The sequence below is a fragment of the Pteronotus mesoamericanus genome, unplaced genomic scaffold (assembly GCF_021234165.1).
Source record: "Pteronotus mesoamericanus isolate MK-2021 breed Mesoamerican mustached bat unplaced genomic scaffold, CSHL_Meso_final scaffold_85, whole genome shotgun sequence".
Taxonomy (NCBI): Eukaryota; Metazoa; Chordata; class Mammalia; order Chiroptera; family Mormoopidae; genus Pteronotus; species Pteronotus mesoamericanus.
In genome coordinates, this window is record NW_026555329.1 from 28985002 (window position 1) to 29007862 (window position 22861).

Here is a 22861-nt window from a genome sequence, read left to right on the forward strand (position 1 = left end):
TTAGTTCAGTTTCGTACTCTTCTCTTATTGCAGGAGCCCAGTACTTGCATAAGCAATCCTTTGTCAAGATATCACTCACACTTGTGTCTATGGAGTTCCATATCACCTTGATTTCTGCTTTCTCTTTCTGTTTTAACTGTGAATTTAGTCACATTCCTCACTTGAATATTTGGTGCTCATCTTCTCTTGCCTATTTGGATGAGCACTTGCCACAGATTTCACATAAATTTAACACTGATGACTAGTTTAACACTGATGCAACCTTTAGTGTCCTGATTGTCTTATCCTTTGAAACCAAAGGCCCAGTTACTTCCTTCTGTCCCACCCCATAGCCTGCTGTATCTTTTTAATGTTGAGATTTTGGTATGTCATAAATCATAAAAACAAAAAAAAAACAACTCCTTTAAATTACCTTGCATCAAAATTAGCAGTAAGTAATAAAAGTTATCACTTTGCTGCAAGGATCTGAATAATCTTATAAAATATTATCTATGAATAAAATCAAAGTCTCAAGGTTGATGTCAACATTCATATTGTAGGAGATGTTTTGGATATGACTGAAGAGCAACTGGTATACGGCATAGAGAACAACAGCACACTGCTGGAATGCACGCCACGCTCTTTGCAAGCAAAAGTCATCTGGTTTGTACAGAAAGGACGTGACGCAAGAAAAGAGGAGGTAATTCATAGCTGCGCATTCACACCATTGTTCTTTCATATAGTATGCAATTAGGAATAGATGATTGTTTATTTGGGCGCTTAAAAAGGAACAGTTTTACACTATACATGACATTAAAAGGTAGGTTTATTATGTGTGATTTATATAAAGATTTTAAATACATATATACATAGATTTTATATACATCTATATTTATATATACTATAAGTAAATTACATATAAATATGTGTGTGCATGTGTGTGTATACATATATACACATATATATACACACATATATAATTTAGATCCTGGAAACTGGACTTTTATTCAGGAGGTACTTAGAGCTCCATGATTGCAGCATCATCTTTTCAAAATGATAGTCTTAAATTTTACTGCCCAAGGCAATGTTCCAGAAAAATAGCAAAGTGAAATGTCATTAACACATGTATATAAGACATATGAATAATCAGACTAAAAAACAGTAGCAGCAATATTAAACAATATTTGATAAACTTGTTATATCAGGTAGGAGACGGACACAGGGCTTCCCCTCTTGCCCACGGGAAGCAAAAGAAAGGCATTCACCCTTTTGTTTCTTAAAGCAGCTTTAGTGATGGAGATTATATTTCTATAATCATTTAAATAATAAAAGAACAAATCAGGCAACTTTCACAAAAGGATAGGCAGCATTTAATACATACATAGAGGAGGGTCTGGAGGCCGATACTGGGTGAAGGAAGGTGAGTGTTGCACGGGGAGTCGGTTGCACAGAGGAAGAGGTCAGGGGCACAAAGCCTTTAGGGAAAGCAGATCAAGCTCTGTGGATGTTGATGTAGGCTTTTAACTCAATTTCCACAGAGGTGAAATTATAAACATAGAAAGTAGAAGAAAATTTGCTTATATTAATGACATATAATTGTCCTTGGTAATGAGAAGGTTGTAAGTTGAATAAGGGAGGGAAAGTCTGGAGACTTGCCTTAGGACACAAGGGAGAGCTAATAAGTGCATAATGGATAGAGTGAGTGAATGACGTTTTCACCTCATTTTGGCGCTGGAGACCAAACATGAATCATTGGAAGCCTAAATTACTGATTCTAAATATAGAGCACTTTGACTTTTTATGCTTTCCCTCTAGCCTATTGTGAAACTATAAATCCAACATGATTTTGGTCCAAAATTATACAGTACATTCTGAAAGATGATTAAATTTGTAAATCCCAAGTTCTTGGAATAGCTTTCGGAGAGTAAGGCCTCTCGGCTTAACAAAGGCTCTTAGAAATAATATTGAAAGGCAATCGGGAAAGGAGAATTCTCCTAAATTTTATGATGTCATAAGAATAAACACATTTCCAAAATGTTATCGTATACTGAAATAAATTGTTGGTTTAGCACTAACAGATTTTCTATTCCACAAATCTGAGATGAAATTATTTTTTAAATTCCATTGTAACTCACTTGGCAAGAGACGACCTCCTCCAGTTGAATGACTTCAGAGGACAGAGAAGTAATTCTTTCATCAGTAGTTTTCTCAGTCAGACTGTTCTGTTTCTAATTTGGAGCTCAGCATAAATTGTCTTATTTGGAAATCTTCACCAAAGAATTTTGACATGCTGCATCCATCCCAATGTTCTTGTTTAAGCTTCTTTCTCACATTGTTGATATAATTACTGGCTCTTTACCCAAATTTTAGTCCCTATTTTAAACTTTACTTAAATATCCCTGACTGATGTATTTACTTATATTTAAAATTTTGAATGTTCTCTTTTCACTGAAAGTTTTGTCATAAGAAATTAAGACAATGCTTAATTTTTATAGACATAGTGATAGATTGACAGATAGATAGATAGATGATAAATAGATTTTATTCACAATGGCAAATAAAACAAAATTGTTGACTTTAACAGAAGCTGAATGTTTATGCTGTGTACACAGCCAGAATAACTTTCATATGTGCCTTTTAAAACTTTAGAAGTCTGTTTAGAGTACTTTTTAGAGTTTTAATTTAAAGGTCAGAGCTTTATTTAGAGACCATTTTGCATTTATTATAGTTACTATGAGGCAGCTAAGATAATTATTTTATTATCAGGTCTTGACCATGGTAAAGGATATTTAAGTTCACCTAGTCCAGTCCTTACCTCATATGGATATGCTCTTTGGAGGACCCTGGCTATGGCCATCAAGGCCCAGAAGCCACAAGAAGTCATTTACTTGCAGTCAGAACACAGGCTTTGTAAAAATTGACTGTCATATGTGCACTTTCCTTTTATTGAACTTAAATTTTTGAATCTGGAGTATCTGCCTGCAAATCCGATTTCAACCCTCTGAAGTTTCACAGAATTCACATATTTGGGCAGACTATATTTTTGTTCAAATAAACTTTTAGAAATGCTTTAGCTAGCATCTAGCAGTTCAGTTATCTAATTTCTAAACTGGATTACTGCAATTCTCTTGAATATGTACTTTATAGTTTCCTGCTTCCTTAAATACCTTATATGAAACATAATCTGTATACTTTTTATTAATTTCATAAATATTTACTGAAGGCCTACTTTATAAGTACTTCATAATGGAGCATTTTCCTTTGGCCTAATGTGTACCAGTTACTGTGATATTCTGAGGGAAGACTTAACAGAAATGACTTGATAGATGGGTCTGTTTTTTAATGTGCTTCTACTGCATACAGGAATCGTGGTAGGTGCCTTACCTTATTATTCTTAGATCTCACAACTGCACATTAGACATAATAATCCTCATCTTACAAATGCAGAAACCCAAGGAAGCATAGGTCATAAACAAATCAGCATACCTCATAAACATAGCTCAAAACAAAGCATAGTTCATAAAACTAAAATAACCATAACTCATAAACAAGACAGACCCAAGATTTGGACCAGGTATTCCTGGCTCCAAAGCTGAGCTATTTCACATTTAGTTATTGTCTAAGTAACTAGGAATTTTCTATGTGCATTTTGTAGAATGTACCATTTTATTCTAAAATTTTGTTTATAGATGAGGTAATTAAGACACAGAGCTTTCTTGATTACTCACAGCTAGTAACGCAGATTCAAATACAGGTCTCTATGTTCTTTCTACCAAACCATGCAACCTTCTGAAATCGTAATTCTTAATATAGTTTTGGATGCTTTGGGACATGGAACAAGTGGAAAACTGATTACAGCAGAAGTTCTGGAATTTGATTTCTATAAAATGGTCCTAATATCAGCTTGAGACATATAGATATAAACACAGATATAGTTATAGATGTAGATGAAGACATAATACAGATATAGATATTTTTTTCCATCAGAATTTAGTGGAGTATACTGTTGTAGCCTTGGTACAAAGGCAGTATTCTCATGTTTAGATGTCTGAGAACTTGCCATTAATTTAAACAGTTCCCACTGTAAAATACTAGGAGTAACTATTGTATGATATGTACATCAATGTATTTCCAATCTCAAATTGTCTTTTCAGACTTCTGTACTATGCCTGTTGGTAGAACAATTCTGCCTCTAAAGAGGTGTGCTCAATCATTTGAGTCTATGTAGATATAAAATTCAGAGCACTCTAGCTCATTTTCTTGGGTTTATTTATTCATTGGCTTTATGCATTCATTGAAAACTTATTTATTGAGCATCTATCATGGAGTGTCTACCATATATTCTGCTTTCATAGAATTTGTATTCTGGAGAACAGAGAAGATGAGGGTGATAATAGCAACAATGACAACCAAAAACACCACCACTAAATAATAATTATGTTTAATGTATCAGATGATTATAAGGAAAAAAATGGTCATGGGAGGTCTTAGTAAGAAGCTCATCAACAAAGTGATATTTAGAAAATGACTTGGAAGAGGAAAAGTAATAGGTCTTGTGACAGTTTGGGGAAGTTTTTGTACTAGGGGAGCAGAAGGTACAAAGGCCCTGAGGTAGGAGCGCACCTGATATATTCAAAGAACATCAGGGTGAAGAGCAGTGTGGTTGGAGGGGAATGAGCACTAGGGATACAAGTAAACTCTGAGTCAAGGGGTGAGGTAAAGGGAAGCTCAAGCACGCGTTTGTGAACCTTTATAAAGTGGCCTTAGTGTGCTCTAAATTAAATAGAAAATCCTTGGGTAGTTTTCAGCAAAGCCATGACATGATCCAAATTTGGTTTTAAAAGCAATCACTTTGGTAATTGTATTAAGAATATAATGTGTGTGTTAGGGGGAGAATAAAGGTGGATAAACAAGATGTCAAGAAGACTATTTAAGAAGGTATTTCAGTAGCCAACTGAAAGATTTTTGACCAAAACTAAACAGTGGTAGCCAGAATGGAAAAGACATTTTAATTGAGTGCATTTGATATTCGAAATAAAAGAAAAGCAATAAAAAGTGATTTACATGTTCCTTGTTTGGATGTTTGTGTGATTAATGGTAGAGTATTATGATTCAAAGAATATAGGGAGGTGATCATCTCTGGGAGGTAGTACAATATGCCAGAATATGTGTTTAAATTTCTTTTTACAAAGTTGGAATCATATTATACATATTTAAATGTGCCTTTTCATCTACTATAGTGGTAATATTTCCCAAAGGCAAAAATATTATTTATAACTATTTATGGATATGAGATATTCCATCATGTAAATGGACAGTAAGGAATTTAACAAATCCTTTTTGGGAATTGTGTTGATTAAAGCCATTGGCTATTACAAACAATATTGCAATTTATTTCTCTGTGCATTTTGTTCATATCTACAAATAGTTTCCTAGGAGAATTTCCCACATGTGAATTTGATTAACTAAACCAGTATGTTTTTTTTTCTCATCAAAAAATCTGTAGCAATTTACACCAACCTCAACAATGAATGAGGGTACCTATTTGCTTCCTCTGTAATCAACCCTGGATGTTACCGTTTTTATTTTATTTTTTTCTTTTAATTTTTGTTTTTTGTTCAAATACATTTGTCTCTACCTTCTCGCCACCACTTTGGATGTTACTGTTTTTAAATGTTTGCCAATTTGGTGGTTAAAAATACCTTGATCTAATTTGTATTTATTTGCTTTCTAGAGAAGCCAAACATGAGTTCTTATTTATTGGTCTTTTTTTATTTTTATTTTTTAGTAAATTGTGATTTTGTGTTTTACCCCTGTTCTCATGGAATGTTAATAGTTTTCTTATTATAAAAAGACATGTATATCAATACTATTTCTCTTTGTGTGTCATGTATATTGCACATATTTTACCTGGTCTGTTGATGTCTTTTAAAAGTCTTTTTTTTTTAAGCTTACAGAAATTTTCCATGTTTATGTAATCAGTGCTATCAAGTCTTTGCCTTTGGGGTTCCATCTCCTCTTTTGTGTTATTAACACCTCTGCTACCCCAAGACTGGCTAAATTTTAATTTATATTTTTACCTTGCTCTGTTACTGTTTTTCATTCTTTCTTATACATTTATTTTATTGCATTTTCCATACCATTTATCTCCCGTATACCCTCTTCCACCTCCACTCACCCTCCTCTGCCCCCTGCGGTCACCACAGTTTTGTCCATGTCCATGAGCCCTTTCTTTTTTTAGCTTGACCCTTCCACCTCCTATACACCCCCCACCCACCCACCCCCAGAGCCATCAGCCTGCTCTCTATCTATGAGTCTGTCTCTATGTTGTTTGTTAGTTCTGATTGTTCGCTAGATTCCGCATATGAGTGAAATCACGTAATATTTGTCTTTCTCTGATGGGCTTATTTCACTTGACCATAATGTCCTCCATGTCCATCCATGCTTTTGTAAAGTGTAAATTTTCCTTTTATACAGGCAATTATTCCTTTGTGTAAGTGTACCATAGCTGTTTTTTCTATTCATCTATTGACAGGCACTTGGGCTGCTTCCAAATCTTGACAATTATAAATGATGATGCAATGAACATAGGAGCGCTTATAATCTTTTCAGTTAGTGTTTCTAGTTGCTTCAGATAAATTTCCAGAAGTGGAATTGCTGGGTTATAAGGCAGTTCCATTTTTAATGTTAAGGTAATTCCATACTCCTTTCCACAGTGGCTGTACAATCTCCTATCCCACCAATAGTGCAAAAGGGTTCTCTTTCTCCACATCCTCACCAGCACTTGTTTTATGTTGATCGATTGATTTATAAATATATTTTTATTGAATATGCTATTACAGTTGTCCCAGTTTTCCCCCCTTTGCCTCTTTCTACCCAGTACCCACTTTCCCTTCAATAATACCCCACACCCCCTTAGTTCATATCCATGGGTCATGCATATAAGATCTTTGGCTTCACATTTTCTATACTATTCCTAACAACCCTTGTTTACTTTCTACCCACTAATTTATGTGTCTTAATCCTTGCACCTATTCCCCCATTCTCCTTTTTCCACCTCCCTGTTGATAACTCTCCAAGTGATCTCCATATCTATGATTTTGTTCCTGTTCTGATTGTTCGCTTGGTTTGTTATTTTAGATTCAGTTGTTGACAGTTGTGAATTTGTTGCCATTTTAATGTTCATAGTTTTGATCTTTTTCTTAAGTCCCTTTAATATGTCATGTAATAATGGCTTGGTGATGATGAAATTCTTAAGCTTTACCTTGTCTGGGAAGCACTTTATCTGCCCTTCAATTTTAAATGAAAGCTTTGCTGGATAGAGTAATCTAGGTTGTAGGCCCATGATTTCTATCACTTTGAATACTTCTTGCTAGTCCCTTCTAGCCTCCAAAGTTTCTTTTGAGAAATCAGCTGACAGTCTTATGGGAATTCCTTTGTAGGTAACTGTCTGCTTTTCTCTTGCTGCTTTTAAGAATCTTTATCTTTGACCCTTGGCATTTTAATTATAATATGTCTTGGTGTGGTCCTCTTTGGGTCCAACTTGTTTGGGACTCTCTGTGCTTCCTAGACTTGTATGTCTATTTCCTTCACCAAATGAAGGAAGTTTTCTTTCATTATTTTTTCAAATAAGTTTTCAGTTTCTTGCTCTTACTCTTTTCCTTCTGGCATCCCTATGATTGGGACATTGGTATGTTTGAAGATGTCCCAGGGGCTTCTTTTTTTATCCCAGTTTTTTAAAATTCTTTTTTCTTCTTGCTGTTATGATGGAATGCTTATTTCTTCTTCATGTTCTAAATCATTGTTTCTCATCCCCTCTGCTGTTGATTCCCTGTGGGTTTTTCCTTATTTCACTTAATGTAACCTTCATTTCTGCCTGTGTCTTCTTTATGTTGTTGCCATACTCAGAGAGTTATTTGCGCATCCTGATAACCAGTGTTTTGAACTCTGGATCTAAGAGGTTGGTTATCTCTGTTTTGTTTCATTCTCTGGAGTTTAGTTCTGTTCTTTCAAGTGGGCCATATTTCTTTGTCTCCTCAATTTGTCAGCCCCCTTGTTTTTCTTTTGGGGTATTAGGCAGAGTCGCCTTGACACCCTCTTAGTAGCATGACCTATTGTAGAAGAGCAGACCTATAAATTGTGTGGGGCAGAGTCTTAGGTTGTCCGCAGGGTGGGGCCACCCATTTCGCTGCTTTTTGGCACTGTGTGGGGAGAGGCTTTGGAAAGGAGACAATGCTGCTGTCTGGCTTCTGGAGGTTTGCCTGGGAAAAACTGTCTCCTAGCACTTGCCTTGTTTCCAGTCTCCTCACTTTCTCCCTGTGTGCCACCTGTGCCCTTCCATCTCTTGCCCTGGTGCTTAATCCCAGGGAGAGTAAGTCTGTGTAAATCCTAAACCCATGCACCCTCTTTAAGACAAGTCTCCTGATAATCCAACAACTTCTTCTACCACCCTAACTTCCACTGGTTTTAACTGCCAGAAGTTTTGAGTACTTATATTCCTGGCACTGAAACCCTGGGCTGCTGAGTGTTCTGGCTTCGGGCTAGGAACCTTCCTGATTTTTATCCACCACATGTGAATGTGGGACCACCCATTTTGCCACCTCTCCAAGCCACTCCCGTTTCTCTGCATATCCTCTTTGGAGAAGTATCTTTCCAAATACTTTGGAGAAGTATTTGGGTCTTTTGCTCATGCTTTAATTGGATTGGTTTTTTTTGGGGGGTGGGGGGGTTTGTGTGTGTGTTGAGTTTTGTAAGTTCTTTATAGAATTGGAATATTAGCCCCTTTTCAGATGTATCAGTGAATATGTTTTCCCATTCCATGGGTTGTCTTTTCATTTTGTCGATGGTTTCCTTTGCTGTGAAAAAACTTTTTAGTTTGATGCAGTTCCATTTGTTTTAATAACATGTTAACATGGAACATGTGTTCCATGTTTTTGTGTATTTTTCAGTTTTCTTATTGTGATTGATTTCTGGTTTCACAGTATTATGGTTAGAGAATATGTTTGATATGATTTCAATCTTCTTAAATTTGTTGAGACTTTTTTGTGTCCTAACCTGTGGTCTATCCTAGAAAACAACCCATGTGCATTTGAAAAGATTGTATATTCTACTGGTTTGGAATATAAAGTTCCATAGATATCAATTAAATCCATTTGAGCTAGTATGTCATTTAAGGTCACTGTCTCCTTGTTGATTTTCTATCTAGAAGATACATCCATTCAAGTGAATGGGGTGTTAAAATCCCGGACTATGATTGTATTTCTTTGGTTGTTGTTACACTAGTCCTTGTAGATGTAGGGGTAAACTGTTTCTTTGATATTTTTTAATCTTCTTTAGGTAGGCCTATATTGCTATGAACTTCCCTCTCAGAACTGCCTTCTCTGTGTCCCATAGGTTTTGGACTGTTGTGTGTTCATTTACATTTGTTTCCATAAACTTTTTGATTTTTTTATCTTATTATTGGCCCATTCATTGTTTAATAGCATGCTGTTCAGTCTCCATGAGTTGGAATGTTTTTGAGTTTTTTCCTTGAGGTTGGTTTCTAGTTTCAAGCCACTGTGATCTGAGAAGATGCTTGTTATGATTTCAATTTCCTTGAATTTGTTAAGGCTTGTTTTGTGTCCTAATGTGCTCTATCTTTGAAAATATCCCATGTGCATTTGAAAAGATGTATATTTTGCTTCTTTGTGGTGAAAGTTTCTGTATATATTAATTAAGTCTATTTGATCTAGAGTGTCCTTCAATGCCACAATATCCTTGTTGATTCTGTGTTTAGAAGATCTATCTACTGTTGACAGTGGGGTGTTATAATCCCCCACTATCAGTGTGTTGATGTTGATATCTTTCTTGAAGTCCTCTAAAATTTTCTTTATATATTTAGTTGCTTCTATACTGGGTACATATATGTTTACAAGGGTTACATACTCTTGTTGGACTGCTCCCTTAAGTATTATATAGTGACCTTCTTTGTCTATAGTTATGGCCCTTCTTTTGAATCTATTTTTTTCTGATACAAGTATTGCAACCCCTACCTTTTTTTTCATGTTTGTTTGGAATATTTTTTTCATCCCTTCAATCAATTTCAGTCTGTGTAGGTATATTTTGTTTTGAGATGGGTCTCTTGTAGACAGCATTATGTGGATCAGTTTTCTTATCCAGTTAGCTAAATTGCCTTTTCATTGGAGAATTTAACCCAATTACCTTTAAGGTTATCTTTGATAGGTACTTATTCATTGCCATTTTTCCTCTTTGTATCTGTGTTTCTATCCCTCTTTTTCTTCATCTTCCTAAAGTTGTCCCTTTAGCATCTCTTGCAATGCTGGTTCTGTGGATGTGTACTTTTTTAGCCTTTTTTTTTTTTTTTTGCAGCTCCTTATTTCACCTCCCATTTTAAACGAGAGCCTTACTGAAAATAGTCTTGGTTGCAGCCTTTGCTTTTCATTACATGGTATATTCTGTGCCATTCTTTCCTGGCTTACAGTGTTTCTGTTGAGAAATCAGCTGATTGAAATCAGCCTTATCGGAGCTCCCTTATATGTTACTAGCTGTTTCTCCCTTGCTGCCTGTAAGATTGTCTCTTTATCTTTGAATTTTGCCATTTTAGTTATGGTGTGTCTTGGACTGGGCCTCTTTGTGTTCATCTCAATTGGGAACTTCTGTGCCTCCTGGACTTGTGTGGCTTTTTTCCTCACAAAGTTAGGGAAGTTTTCTGTCATTACTTTTCAAACAGGTTTTCTATCCCTTGTACCTTTCTTCTCCTTCTGGTATTCTTATGGTGTAAATATTATTATGTTTCATGTTGTCCTGCAGCTCCATCTTCATTCTTTTTTAGTCTTTTTTTGTTATGTTGCTCTGTCTGGGTTGCTCTTTTATTTTTTTCTACCTTGTCCTCCAACTTGCTGATTCAGTCCTCTGCTTCATCTGGCCTGCTGTTGATTCCTTCTAGTGTATTCTTCATTTCAGATATTGTATTCTTCATTTACTCCTGACTCTTATTCGTAGTTTCTATGTCCTTTTTCATGCTGATGTAGTTTCCAGTAAGTTCTCTGTAGCTTCTATAGAGTTCCTTGTAGTTCTCACAGAGCTCCTTGAGCATCTTTATAACCATATTTTGAACTCTATGTCTGATAGATCGCTTGCCTCAATTTTATTTGACACTCACTCTGGGGATTCCTCCTTTCCTTTTGACTGAGGTGCTGTTTCTTTTTCTCCCCATTTTTGGTGACTATTCTTGTTTGTTTTCTGCATGTTACATTGATCTGTTTAGATGCCCTGTCTTAATGGGGGGCTTTCTGTGGTAGGAGAACTGTGGGCTTCAGTGGTGCAATCTTCTTGATTTCCTGAGCTGGGTGTTCTTGGGATGCCCTTTAAGCCATTCAAGTGGGCCCTCCTGTTGTAATTGGGTTTTGGTTGTTGTTGGGTCATTGTCTGGCGGGTTCTTCCCCGCAGCTGGCTGACTGAGAGTTACACTGCCCACCATGTTTTATATGCTATCACATAAGTGCTTCCAGAACAAATTGTACAAAGCATCCTCTGTACTCCTTGGTTTCAAAAAATTCATATCAGCTGAGATTCTATTGATTTTCAGGTCACTTGTTAGAAGATCAGCCAAAAATTTGTGCTGTGGACACAAGCAAATGGGCTCAGCTTCAACCTATTTGGCTGCCATCTTCTGAATTCCCCCATTAATCGCCATTTTATTTTTTTAACTCTTTTCCTCTCTTTTTCTCCTTCTCCTTCTTCTTCCTCTTCCCCCTCCTTCTCCAGAGGGAGGTAGTGTCAAGTAAGCAAGTAAACTCTGGTCCCTAAAACCAGCATTATAATTCATCCTTTGGGTAAGCACAGAAGGTTTATTTCCCCTTAATCCTCCATTGATCTTTCCATTGTGGAGTCTCTATTTAAGAGAAATATATTTATATGTTTATGTGTCTTAAAAATAACTACTGCTCACTTTAAAATAGTTAATTATATTCATTGTATAGACTGCTTATGTAATGCACAAATTTGCATGTTTATCGTGGAAAATTCAAGAGAGAGAAAATATAAGTTGACATCAAAACTCCAAAATTTCTGTTTCACTTCACTCTCAATTCTTTTTTTACTGTATGCCAAAAGTTGTCACTTCTTAACTCTGACTTCAGGCCACATACTGGATAACTAATCAGTGAGCAGTTCATGCGTCCATGCTAAATGTGTAGTTTTAATTAAAACATAATTTTACTGATGATTCTATGCATTATGGAGACAGCTTCTCTTATAAAAGCAAAACAAAGAAAATAGAGTAAACAAATCATATCTTTTAATGTTGCAGTTGTATTATATCATCTCATTCTTACTCCACCATCTTGTTTGCCAAGATGGTTCATAGTTTCTTGAACTTCACCAATGCTAACTCATGGCAGGAAATCTACAAAAATCTATGACAGCCATAAGTTTACATTTTTCCTTTATACATATGTACTGAAAGCATCAGGTTTGTGCCACATTAATATAATTTTTTAAAATTTTCCTTATTATCATAACAAAATGCATAACTTTGCCTCATTTGAAACATGTTTAATAGTTTTGATGTTTTTATTTCAGCCTGTTAAAATACTTTCATCACTCCTGAACTAACAACTCTTTACAAGTAAATATTCAAAATTTACATTTTTCAGCCTTGATAGGCATATTTTTTACAATGTCATATGCCCACTATGTTAGTTCTGGAGTAATTTTCAGTACAGCAGATTAATTTTATTTTTTCTTTCACAACAGCTAAGACATTTCTTGTTTTATGAATGAAAAATACAAGGCAACTTGTGGTCATAAGAATAAAAATGACTGTACTGGCTGGTATGGATCAGGAGATTGAGTACTGGGTCACTGGTTCAGTTCTCAGTCTGGGCACACACCTGGGTTGCAGGCCCAGTCTACACTTGAGAGCGTGCAAGAGGCAACCCATACATCTGATGTTTCTCTCCCTCTCTTTCTCCCTCCCTTCCCTTCTCTCTAAAAAAGAAATAAATAAAAAATTTTTTAAAAAAAGAGCAAAAATAAATCTAGAGTTTTAGATAGAGAGTTCTATCTCTATCACTTTTGTTCCTTTCACTTTCCAATTCCTCTTGTTCTAGAGTAAATTATAGTTCATTTAGTCTTGTAGAGAATAAAAAAATATGTACCTCGGATGAAGATATACCAGCTTAGAACTGTGTATCTGTACCACATTTTCTAGTCCAATAGAGTATCTTAGATTGAACTGTACGAGGGTATCTTGTCCTCAGTGGATAGTGATATGTTACTTTAAGGAAATGTATTTATTGTACTGCTGTTGTTTGGATGCCTGCCTCTAATTTTATGAAAACACAGAAGAGATTTTCCTTAGGTCTCAGTGCCAGAAAAAGATGTACTTCTCTTAAGGAATAATTTTAAAAATATATTTAGGAGAGACATTTGGATCCTAGAATTTATTATGCTTTTTTCTTGCCTTTGATGGCTAGGAAATTTAGCATTGAATTTATACTCTAGTTAATTAGTGATTTAGTGCCCTATGCTGTACATTTTTGTGTTCAAACATTACCTATAGTTTTATCCTCTGTCCTCTTATTTTCACTTCATCTTGATCATCCGTTATTCGTATCTTTGGAAATTTTAATAAAACATTGCTCTTAAACTAATGCTTCTCATTCATTTTTGAGCAATTTTATAAAAATCAAATGACTGGAGTATACTCAAGTACAAACAGATTACAGACAGACTTAGTTTATTGGCCGCCAAACCAGGATGATCATTGCAAACAACTGGCATTTTTTTTTTCACACTTTGATTCATGTTTTCTTTTGCCTTCAGATACATAACTTAGTTAAACATACTGCTTGGTTTATTTGCATTGTCATGATCTGTCCACACACACGTCTCCTCTTTTTTGACGTTGTATTACCTGGACCACTTTTCTCCATTTTCCTCCTTGCTTCCTCATATTTATCCATTGTAATGATTGTAATATGTCCAATTCTACCTTTCTATGTTGAATAATTATTTAACATTTTGAGTTTTCATGAGCCATAAAAATAAATATGTTATAGATTTTATTCTTCTGCTTCTTATTTTTTAAAACTCAATGCTATGTTTTTTATGGTTTATCACTGCTGTTGTATATCCCTATTCCGTGGATTCTGACTTCTTCGCATTTCATGGCATGCATTTATTACTCTTAATTGGTCCATTCTCCTCAGAGTGGATCCAAAAGTGTCATTAATCCCACTGTCTTATCTTTAATTATCATCTCTGCAAATAACCCCATATAGATCTGAGTACAAGTTTCTGCATTATGAACTGTTAACAACTTTCATTTCTATAATTATTCATCTCCGGCATTTCTGCACCGTCTTCACTCTCAAAGAAGTTCATGTGGGCTCCCATTTCCCCAAATCCTCACCAATATTTAGTATTTTCTATCTTTGGCCTTTCTTCTGTATGTAAGATAGTATCATCTTTAAATTTGCATTTCTAAAATTACTATTGCTAATTGAACATTAACGTGAATACTTATTAAACATTTGGGTTTCTCTTTCTCCGAATTACCTATTTATATACTTTTCCCATTTTCTCTTATATTTCTCTTTTTTGTTGACTTTCAAGACTTCTTTGTATATTCTATGTATTAATCCATTCTTGAATATAAATATTTGAAATTTATTCTTTGATACAGTTGACATTTTTGAATATACCATTTTTTTCACAGTATGGTTTTAAATTCTTATTTATAATTTTCTCCTCATTATCTTCTTATGTTAGAAATAAATTTTCTACATTTGGGTCTTTAATCTGAAGTATATGTGCAACTTAATTTGTTTTGTACATAGTGAAATAGGTTTTTAAATGAGCTATTAAGTAATTCACCCTGTCTATATTGGGTAATCATGTCTATCACATAGCAGGTTCATTTTGGAAAGTGTTTTAATAAAAGAAAATTTTTAATTTTATGCTGTCATATATGCTATATTTCTTTAAGCAAACAAAATTTTATTTTGTATTGAAGACCGGCCAGATAAACAAACATACATATAAATGTTTGGCCTTTCTTTCTTTACTAAAATTGATTTCATTGTTAAAAATATTCTTAAGTAAACCAATTCAAGACCTGTGTCTGTCCTTTTCCTAAGAAAAGTATGGAACCTTGTAGTTAATACACATAGAAATCACTGCTTCTTCCTGGCCAGCTACCAGATGTGCAGGGTCCTTTTTTCAATTATTTTTTTTTATTTGACATTATGAAACATGCTGAATCAATCTTTATAGCTAGGAATATTAAAACCATTTTCAGTAAGAAATTCTGCGTTTTTAGATTGCCTATAGGAATATTTGATAAAATGATGTATTATGTATCATCTTTTTGACCAGGGAAATCTGGTCTGCAGATGCAGAAAAAGAACAGCTGGATGAACACACTTTTGTAATCAAGATTTGATGTTGACGGTGCCCATGTTAACTAAAGTGGAAAGATTAAATTGTGGAAGGACTTCAAATACAAATTTCTAAGTCATTCGTTATTTTTAGGTTTTCCTAGGCCATGGAAGATAAATTTAACTTTCAAGGTGATTTAACCTACATAGTGTACAGCCATCCAGATCTGAGAGTTGAAACCTCTTTTATTCTTTTTTTTATATTGAACATTTTTTATTATTATTTTTTTATTTTTTATTTTTTCAAATACATTTGTCCCTACCTTCTCCCCACCACCTTCTCCTGCCCCCTCCCCCCCCCCAATCCTTCCCCTTTGCTTTTGTCCAGGAGACCTTGCTACACATTCCCCAACCCTCCCATTCCCTTCCTTTTCCCCCATCTCCCCCTTCCTCCATCCCTCTTGTCTCTGTTGGTTTCTCTTCCTTTCAGTGTTGCTGGTCTTATTTTCCTTGCATCTTTGTATTGTTGGTTAGGTTACGCTTATAGGTGAGCTCATATTCTTGAATTTATAATTCACTGTACCCAGGAGGAGAGAGCTGCATTCTGACACAGGTCCTATCTCTAACATGCAAATAAACGAGGTAGAACAATTCCCATTGCAGCTATTATGCTTCCACATCTTCAGACTAGTCTGGACTTTATACATACACAAAATGTCATGTTTCTCAAACAGGTTTCTCATGAAAGGAATGCCTTCTTTGTATGCCAGATTGAAAAAAAAAAGACAATTCCTAATCCAGAGATCAGCGATTTGTATTTATTTCAATTTTTGCTTTTTGTTTTATTTTAAAATACTTTCATAAACTGTTTGCGATACTCCAGCAACTAGGTTAGGTGACTTTTATAGTTTCTCAACGTGTTATTTCACTCTCACAGGAGATATAGTAGAGATAGAGCAAGGGATCCTATTCAGTGAGAATGTTTGTGTGCACATTCTTTTCAGGTGCAGGCAGTTCCCTCAAGCTATTTGTCCTGTGTATCTTGAAGCACACGTGGCCCTCTGATATTAGTTGCTCACTGCTCCTGAAATTATGCCTATCCAAATCATTATTGGATTTCCATAGAAACCGTGAATAACCTGGCTATATCCTTGCTGGTATACCTCGTTTTCTTGCATGCTTGTATACTCTGAACAAATATATAGGTTTTCACTTTCACTATGTTCTGAGCACTCTGCTCATTATGGAATATTCATAATAATTAAGAGTTAGACTTTTTATGAAACTTAAAATGCAGAGTGTGACAAAAGTAGATATATAGTTGTATGTGAAACACAGTTTATTCTTGTATTATTATTTATTGTATTATTTTCCACAAAAATAACTGCAGACCTACTTTTGCCCTACCCTGTATAAAAGGATGAAACTTGCAGGGAAAAATTATTTGAAGAGGATTATAAATACCATCTTGTGGGCTACAAATATGAATGCTACCGAGTTACGAAAAGAAACAAAATATATTTATGGGCTATAAAGAAAGTATTCATATAAGACATGAAAGCGTAAGCCCACTTCTTGCCCTTAAAAATAAGTCATTGTTCTTGGGCTGATGACGTGACCTCTCTTACAATGTTTATTAAATGCTCACGAGAATCACACAAAAAACACACCCTTTATACTTGTAACTTTTATTCAAATATAAAAACAAAATAAACTTTAAATATAAGCAGATCTACATGTCATTTAAATGTTTGTTTAATGTAATGATTTTTTTTTCATTGAAATAAGGCATCTCCCTGAGTGTAATACGGGACACAGACTATCATGTGTGTGTATGTGTACGTATAAAACATCTGCCTGTATCGCTGTGTGCCATGAGATGACTCAATCCCCTTAGCACTCTATTCAAGTGGCTTCAAAACTTTTTATGTACATTACTACATAAGGATGCTGTTTGGTTTTCATTTGGCTGGATCATATCATTAACGTATTAAATCCACCTTCATTCTTAGCAGCTGCAAACTATCAAAGCTTTGAAAATGGCTCAGATCTATGATAAACACAAATACTAACAATGAGGTTGATCTTCCACATGATTCCGAATGTAGCTTTTTAAAAACATATTATATTGACTTTCATGGAAATAATCAAACTAATATAAGAAATTCTTATAGAAAACTCATTGATCTCAGAATGTACCTAGTCCACCAACTGCAGTTGACAAAGCTCTACCCTACGTAAGCTGTTGGGGAGACAGATTCTGAAAGGAAGGGGCTGGTTAACAGAACAATTCTCACTTGCTCAGGCGAGCAACAGAAAGTCTGAATAACTACTCAGTCAGGAGTATGACAAAAGGAAGTAAACTCTGAAGAAGAATAAAATAGTACTTATTTATTGAACTAAAGGGGAAAGATATCAATAAGAAGAAAATCAATGCAAGAGCTGTTGTATATTTGTAAATGATGTTGCTTGTCCAGGTGTATAAAGGTTAACACGTGAAATGATGGTGACAGGGAAGGAGGACTCTTTCGCAGGGCTGTGAGGGAGGACTTTTTGAAGAGAGAACATTTAGATCAGCCTTTCTGAATGAGAAGGAACCAGAGGCAGGGAAGTGTCTTGAGGCAGAGGCAAGAGCATAGGTCCTGCCTGAACAGAATCCAGCTGGGCCTGAAAGCAGAGATAGAAAAAAGGGAAGATTTGAGGGAGGCTGCCATGAGATAAGGTCAAAGAATCAGTCATGAAGTGTGAGGCTAGCATTCTGGCAAAACTAGTGAAATGGAATGGATGTTTCTAATGCTCATTACTGAAGAAATGTTGATGGCAATCTGGGATGTTTTTGATAGGAGGGCAACAATGAGAGAGAAGTATATATGATCAACAGTTGCAGGCAGAGTTGCTAGAAGAATGATGATGCCATTGCCAGAAATAGGGAGGTAAATGGGGGAGAAGCATGAGTGGAAAGACACCGAACTGTAGGTAATGAAATATCATGTAAGTCTCCGTCACTGTTTTGTAATTTATAAGGAACAGGAAATAATGGATTATCTGTGTAAGATGCACCATCTTTGAGAAGCTGTTTGAAATGAGGAAATAGAAGAGTTATCAAATGGATGCAAATAAAACATGAGATCAGAGAGGGACAGAGGATTGTGCCTTAGAGGAAATGAGAAATTTAAGGAAGACACTTAGGAAAAGACCCAGGACAATCTACTACTCTCTCTCTCTCTCTCTCTCTCTCTCTCTCTCTCTCTCTCTCTCACACACACACACACACACACACACACACACATTTAAGAAGGCTGGTCCATCTATGGCAAATGCTGCCACAAGTTTTAAAACAATGGAGGCTGTCCTTCAGAGTCAGTATCGTGAGAGGCATGATGTAACCCTGGGCAGATTATGATAGATGGTGAATTTATAGAGAAAGCTGGTGGTAAAGAGAAAACTGGCAAGAGAGCTGCTTCCAAAGAACAGAGCCACACGAAGTCCTTGCAGAGTTATCTACTGAATGTGGCAGGTGCTAAAGATACATTCGCAGCAAAACCTATCAATAAATAGATTGTTTCCATGTACTGAAAATGGTTTTGGTTTGAGGCCTCTTTCTGGTTTCTCACTGGAAAACTTCTTGAGTTAATGGCAATAGTATTCTGTCTGCCAAGGCGCACTTCCAAATCAAGGAAAACATCTATGAAGGACAGGTGGAACCCCTCTTGTCATCCAACTATGTCACTCTGAAGCTTCTGAATAATTAACTTACATAGCTGGAAAAAATGCCTCAGGGAGCTTTCTATTTGAGGTACAATCTCTTACTATACCACTCGTGCCATTTTGCCACATGATCATCAATTATATAATTGACCACACATGAGTAATCACACATGCATAATCACATTGCAACTTTGGACACGCCCAAACTGCCCAAGGCTTGGCAGAGCTGGGCCTTGTGGGCCGTGCCAGGATCCAGCCCGGGCACAAAACTGTGCCTGTTGGAATGGCCTCACTGCCAGCATGAGTGTGCCTCTTTCTTTTATGTCCCTTTTACTTTGGCAGAGGCGGTTTTTGCTTTTGTTTCATATTCTCAAAGGGGTAGTCAGACAGTAACCTAAGTCACCCTTATACCATCATGATATAATCTTGGGCCACATGAAAACACATCTTAGTTTGTTTTTTGGTCAAGAAATGTGTATAAGGAAATGTAGAGAGAGAAGTGTTGATGGCATTATGTGAAATGTTCTCACCTGTGTTATTTAACTTCACAGAATTTTTCAAGTTATATTATCTTCATTTTTTTTACAAATAAAATTAAGGCAGAAAGTATACATAAATGCCCCAAATCACACACTTAGTAGACAATGGTGCCAGCATTTGAATCTAATTTTGTCTAATGTGAAATTATATACTTACTAGTACAACTGTTGGCAATAAAATATTTGCTATTAATTGAAAGTCTACTGTGGTCTTCTTACTTTACATTGTAATTATTTATTTATGGAATAATGTGAACAATTTATTATATTACAAACATAAAAAAAGAGGTGTTTGAGCAGTGAAGGTGTATGAAAATGTAATATTTATTAGAATGTGAGGTCCTTCAGAGCAGACTCTGGATATCCGGATTTTATTTGATATTTTTTAACATCAGTTAAAGGGACAGCCTTGTAGAAATGTAAAGAATGCTTACAGAATTAAATGACAGGTGGACTTTTTTTTTTCTGGTAAGGAGAGAAGGTGGATGTAGCTCAGCTCTTGAATCAGAAATCCTTGTAGAGACGTTGGTCATTATGATCTGGAAGCATAAGAATCCCTGAACTAATAATTGGAGAAATGGAATTTGTTCTGTCCATTGCAAAAGAAATTAAACTTTACAAATTGTCATTTCACTGTAACTTTGAGTGCTATTTGGAACTTATTTTTTTTTCCTGATGATTAATTAAAGCCACTAGAGAAAAAGCTCTCTCACTTTGCTCTTAAAAAAGTATTGATGTAAAATGACCTCAGAGTCATTGATATGAAGTGACCTCAAATGTAATTAAGTGGAAGGCAGAGGGAGAGAGCTGATTTAATCACTTAGCCCCCCTCCTCTCATATATGTGGTCTTCTGGGTAACCGTCCAGTGCCATTAATTTTTTTTGTCATTGCAGGTAAAGACAGATGACAGAGTGGTTAAGATGGACCTCGGTTTACTCTTCCTAAGGGTACGCAAAATGGATGCTGGTACCTATGTTTGCCAGACGGTAGAGCATAGTTTTGTCCATACTGTCCGTAAAATCACCCTGGAAATAGTGGAAGAGGAGAGAGTGGAAGAAATGTTTAACAAAGACTATGAAGAGGGCAGGCCTCACAAGATGCCTTGCCCTGCTCAGAGCAGCATCCCACAGGGGACAAAACCGTGGTACAAGGAATTCTTGCAGCTGATTGGTTATAGCAACTTCCAGAGAGTGGAAGAATACTGTGAAAAGGTATGGTGCACAGATAAGAAGAGGAAAAAGCATAAAATGTCACCTTCCAAGTGGAAGTATGCCAACCCCCAGGAAAAGAAGCTCCGTCCCAAAGCAGAGCACTATCGCCTGCCCAGGCACACGCTGGACTCCTGATGGGCTGAAACAATCGATGGGCTTCTGAAGAATTTATATTAGAACCTAAAAATAAAAGAAAAAAAAAGAATGAGAAATCACCCAACTTCTTTGCATTAAAGTGATTTCTGTAATACAGAAATGACTGTTAAGGTGTTATGATAAATTATTCTACATACTTATTTGACTGGTTAAACACATAAAATTAACTAATTTTTTTAGGTAAGTGTTTGGTTCAATGGTTTCACATTATATTTATCAAGAAGTGACCATAGCCACAGTTTTGAGTACTTGACTGCTTTTCCATGGCAATATCACTTTACCCTTGCAGAACTTAAGATACTGGGAATATTGGTGAGAATGTGGAGATTTCAATAATGATGGGAAAAATAAAAATAAATCTTTTAATCTTTTCGAATTTTGCCTTTCCACCACCATGTAAAATGTGCGTAACATCAGGTACTTTAATATTCTTGTGTGAACTGTCTGTACATTTTAAGAATTGTTTAATTGATGTTGTCAGAGCCAAGAGCTTGATGGAGCAGGTGTGTTGTAATTACTGTAAACCATGAAAGAAAAACTGTGGTCACCTTGAAATTTGTGCCCTTCATAAAACATTCATTAAACTGCATTTACAGTAGTTCCGTTTCATGATGAAAACACATCCTTTCAATTTCACTCCAGAATGAAGTAAAGCAGAAGAATGAAGTGAAGGCAACTTCTCAGAAAGATCTCAGAGAATGTCAACAGGTGGAGTTACAGTTGGAACTATAATTGAAAAAAATTCTGCTGCCCTCTTGTGGTAGAAAAAGTTTATTCTCTCTTTTTTATTTTTACTCTACATGTAATTTGTCTAGTAAAGATTTGAAAGCAGTGTCTCAAGTAAGTACATCTAATCCATTTTCAGAAAAATCAAACCAAAATAAAAATGTGCTAATGCTTAGGTCATGTTTTAAGATATTTATGAATAACTTATTATCTCATAAGCCAAAAATGATGATAGTATAGCACTGAAGCTCTATAAAAACTTAAATATTATACCTTCTAAATAATCTTCCCTGAAATATAAGATTCCTAAAACAATGTTTTATTTCTGAAAAAAATTAAAGCATTTTGCTCTCAGATGTCAAATTTTCCTCTATTTTATATTAAAAAGTGGGAAATTATTTCCTGAATTCACTTCACTACAAAAGTGTTCAGAGCACTTTTAATTTTCTCTTATAAATGGTATCAAGAAATTTTATTTTTGGAAATGTTCATTTCCTGAAATTTTTTCTCCTATTCTGTTTAAAAATTACCTTTCTAAAATATAATTTTTGATATTTTTCATTTAAATAAAAATAAAAGCATATTAATTACACTTAACAAACAAGTATGAATATTTAAATGTTAATTTTAAATATTCATTTTAATTTTCAAAATTAGTTTAGAGGCTATATAAATAAAGTTAAACTACTGACCACTTGTAATGGCGTTTCATTTTATTCTAAAGTTAACAAATACATAATGTTTTAAGAAAGTTTAAAAATTTCATTCAGTTAGCAGCCCAGGTGTAAAGGATACAAAATATATCGAAAATAACATTCTCTGAAAAACCCAGTTGCTATTTACACAAGAATCCACTGGAGGTCATTGCTGCCCACCAATATTAACTGGAAACAGAATGTATTGGAAGTTACAGATTTTTAAAAAGGACTATATTTCATTCAGTAAAAGCTACCTACTGTAGAAGAATAGAACCATAACCACAGATTACAGGACCCTTAGCAAAGTTTGAGTTGGAAGCACTCAAAGTGAACAGATTAAGTCAATAAAGCAGAATTTATTGAAAATATTCTTCCTTTAACACAAGAGAAGGGAAAGCAGAATTGTTTCCTGTGTTTGAGTTAAAAAAAAAAGTAAGGCAGATAAGGCATAAATAGTTAA

General features: G+C 35.2%; 1 protein-coding gene across 1 annotated transcript in view; it reads left to right on the forward strand.

Annotated features, from left to right (window-relative positions):
• The window catches only part of SEMA3E (semaphorin 3E), a 250607-nt gene extending 228604 nt beyond the window's left edge, over positions 1-22003 (forward strand). The window contains exons 16-17 of the mRNA XM_054563978.1: positions 540-679; positions 20504-22003. Coding sequence (XP_054419953.1) covers positions 540-679; positions 20504-20956 — 593 coding nt within the window. The 3' untranslated portion in view covers positions 20957-22003. The remainder of the gene's footprint in view (positions 1-539; positions 680-20503) is intronic.
• Positions 22004-22861: the final 858 nt, after the last annotated feature.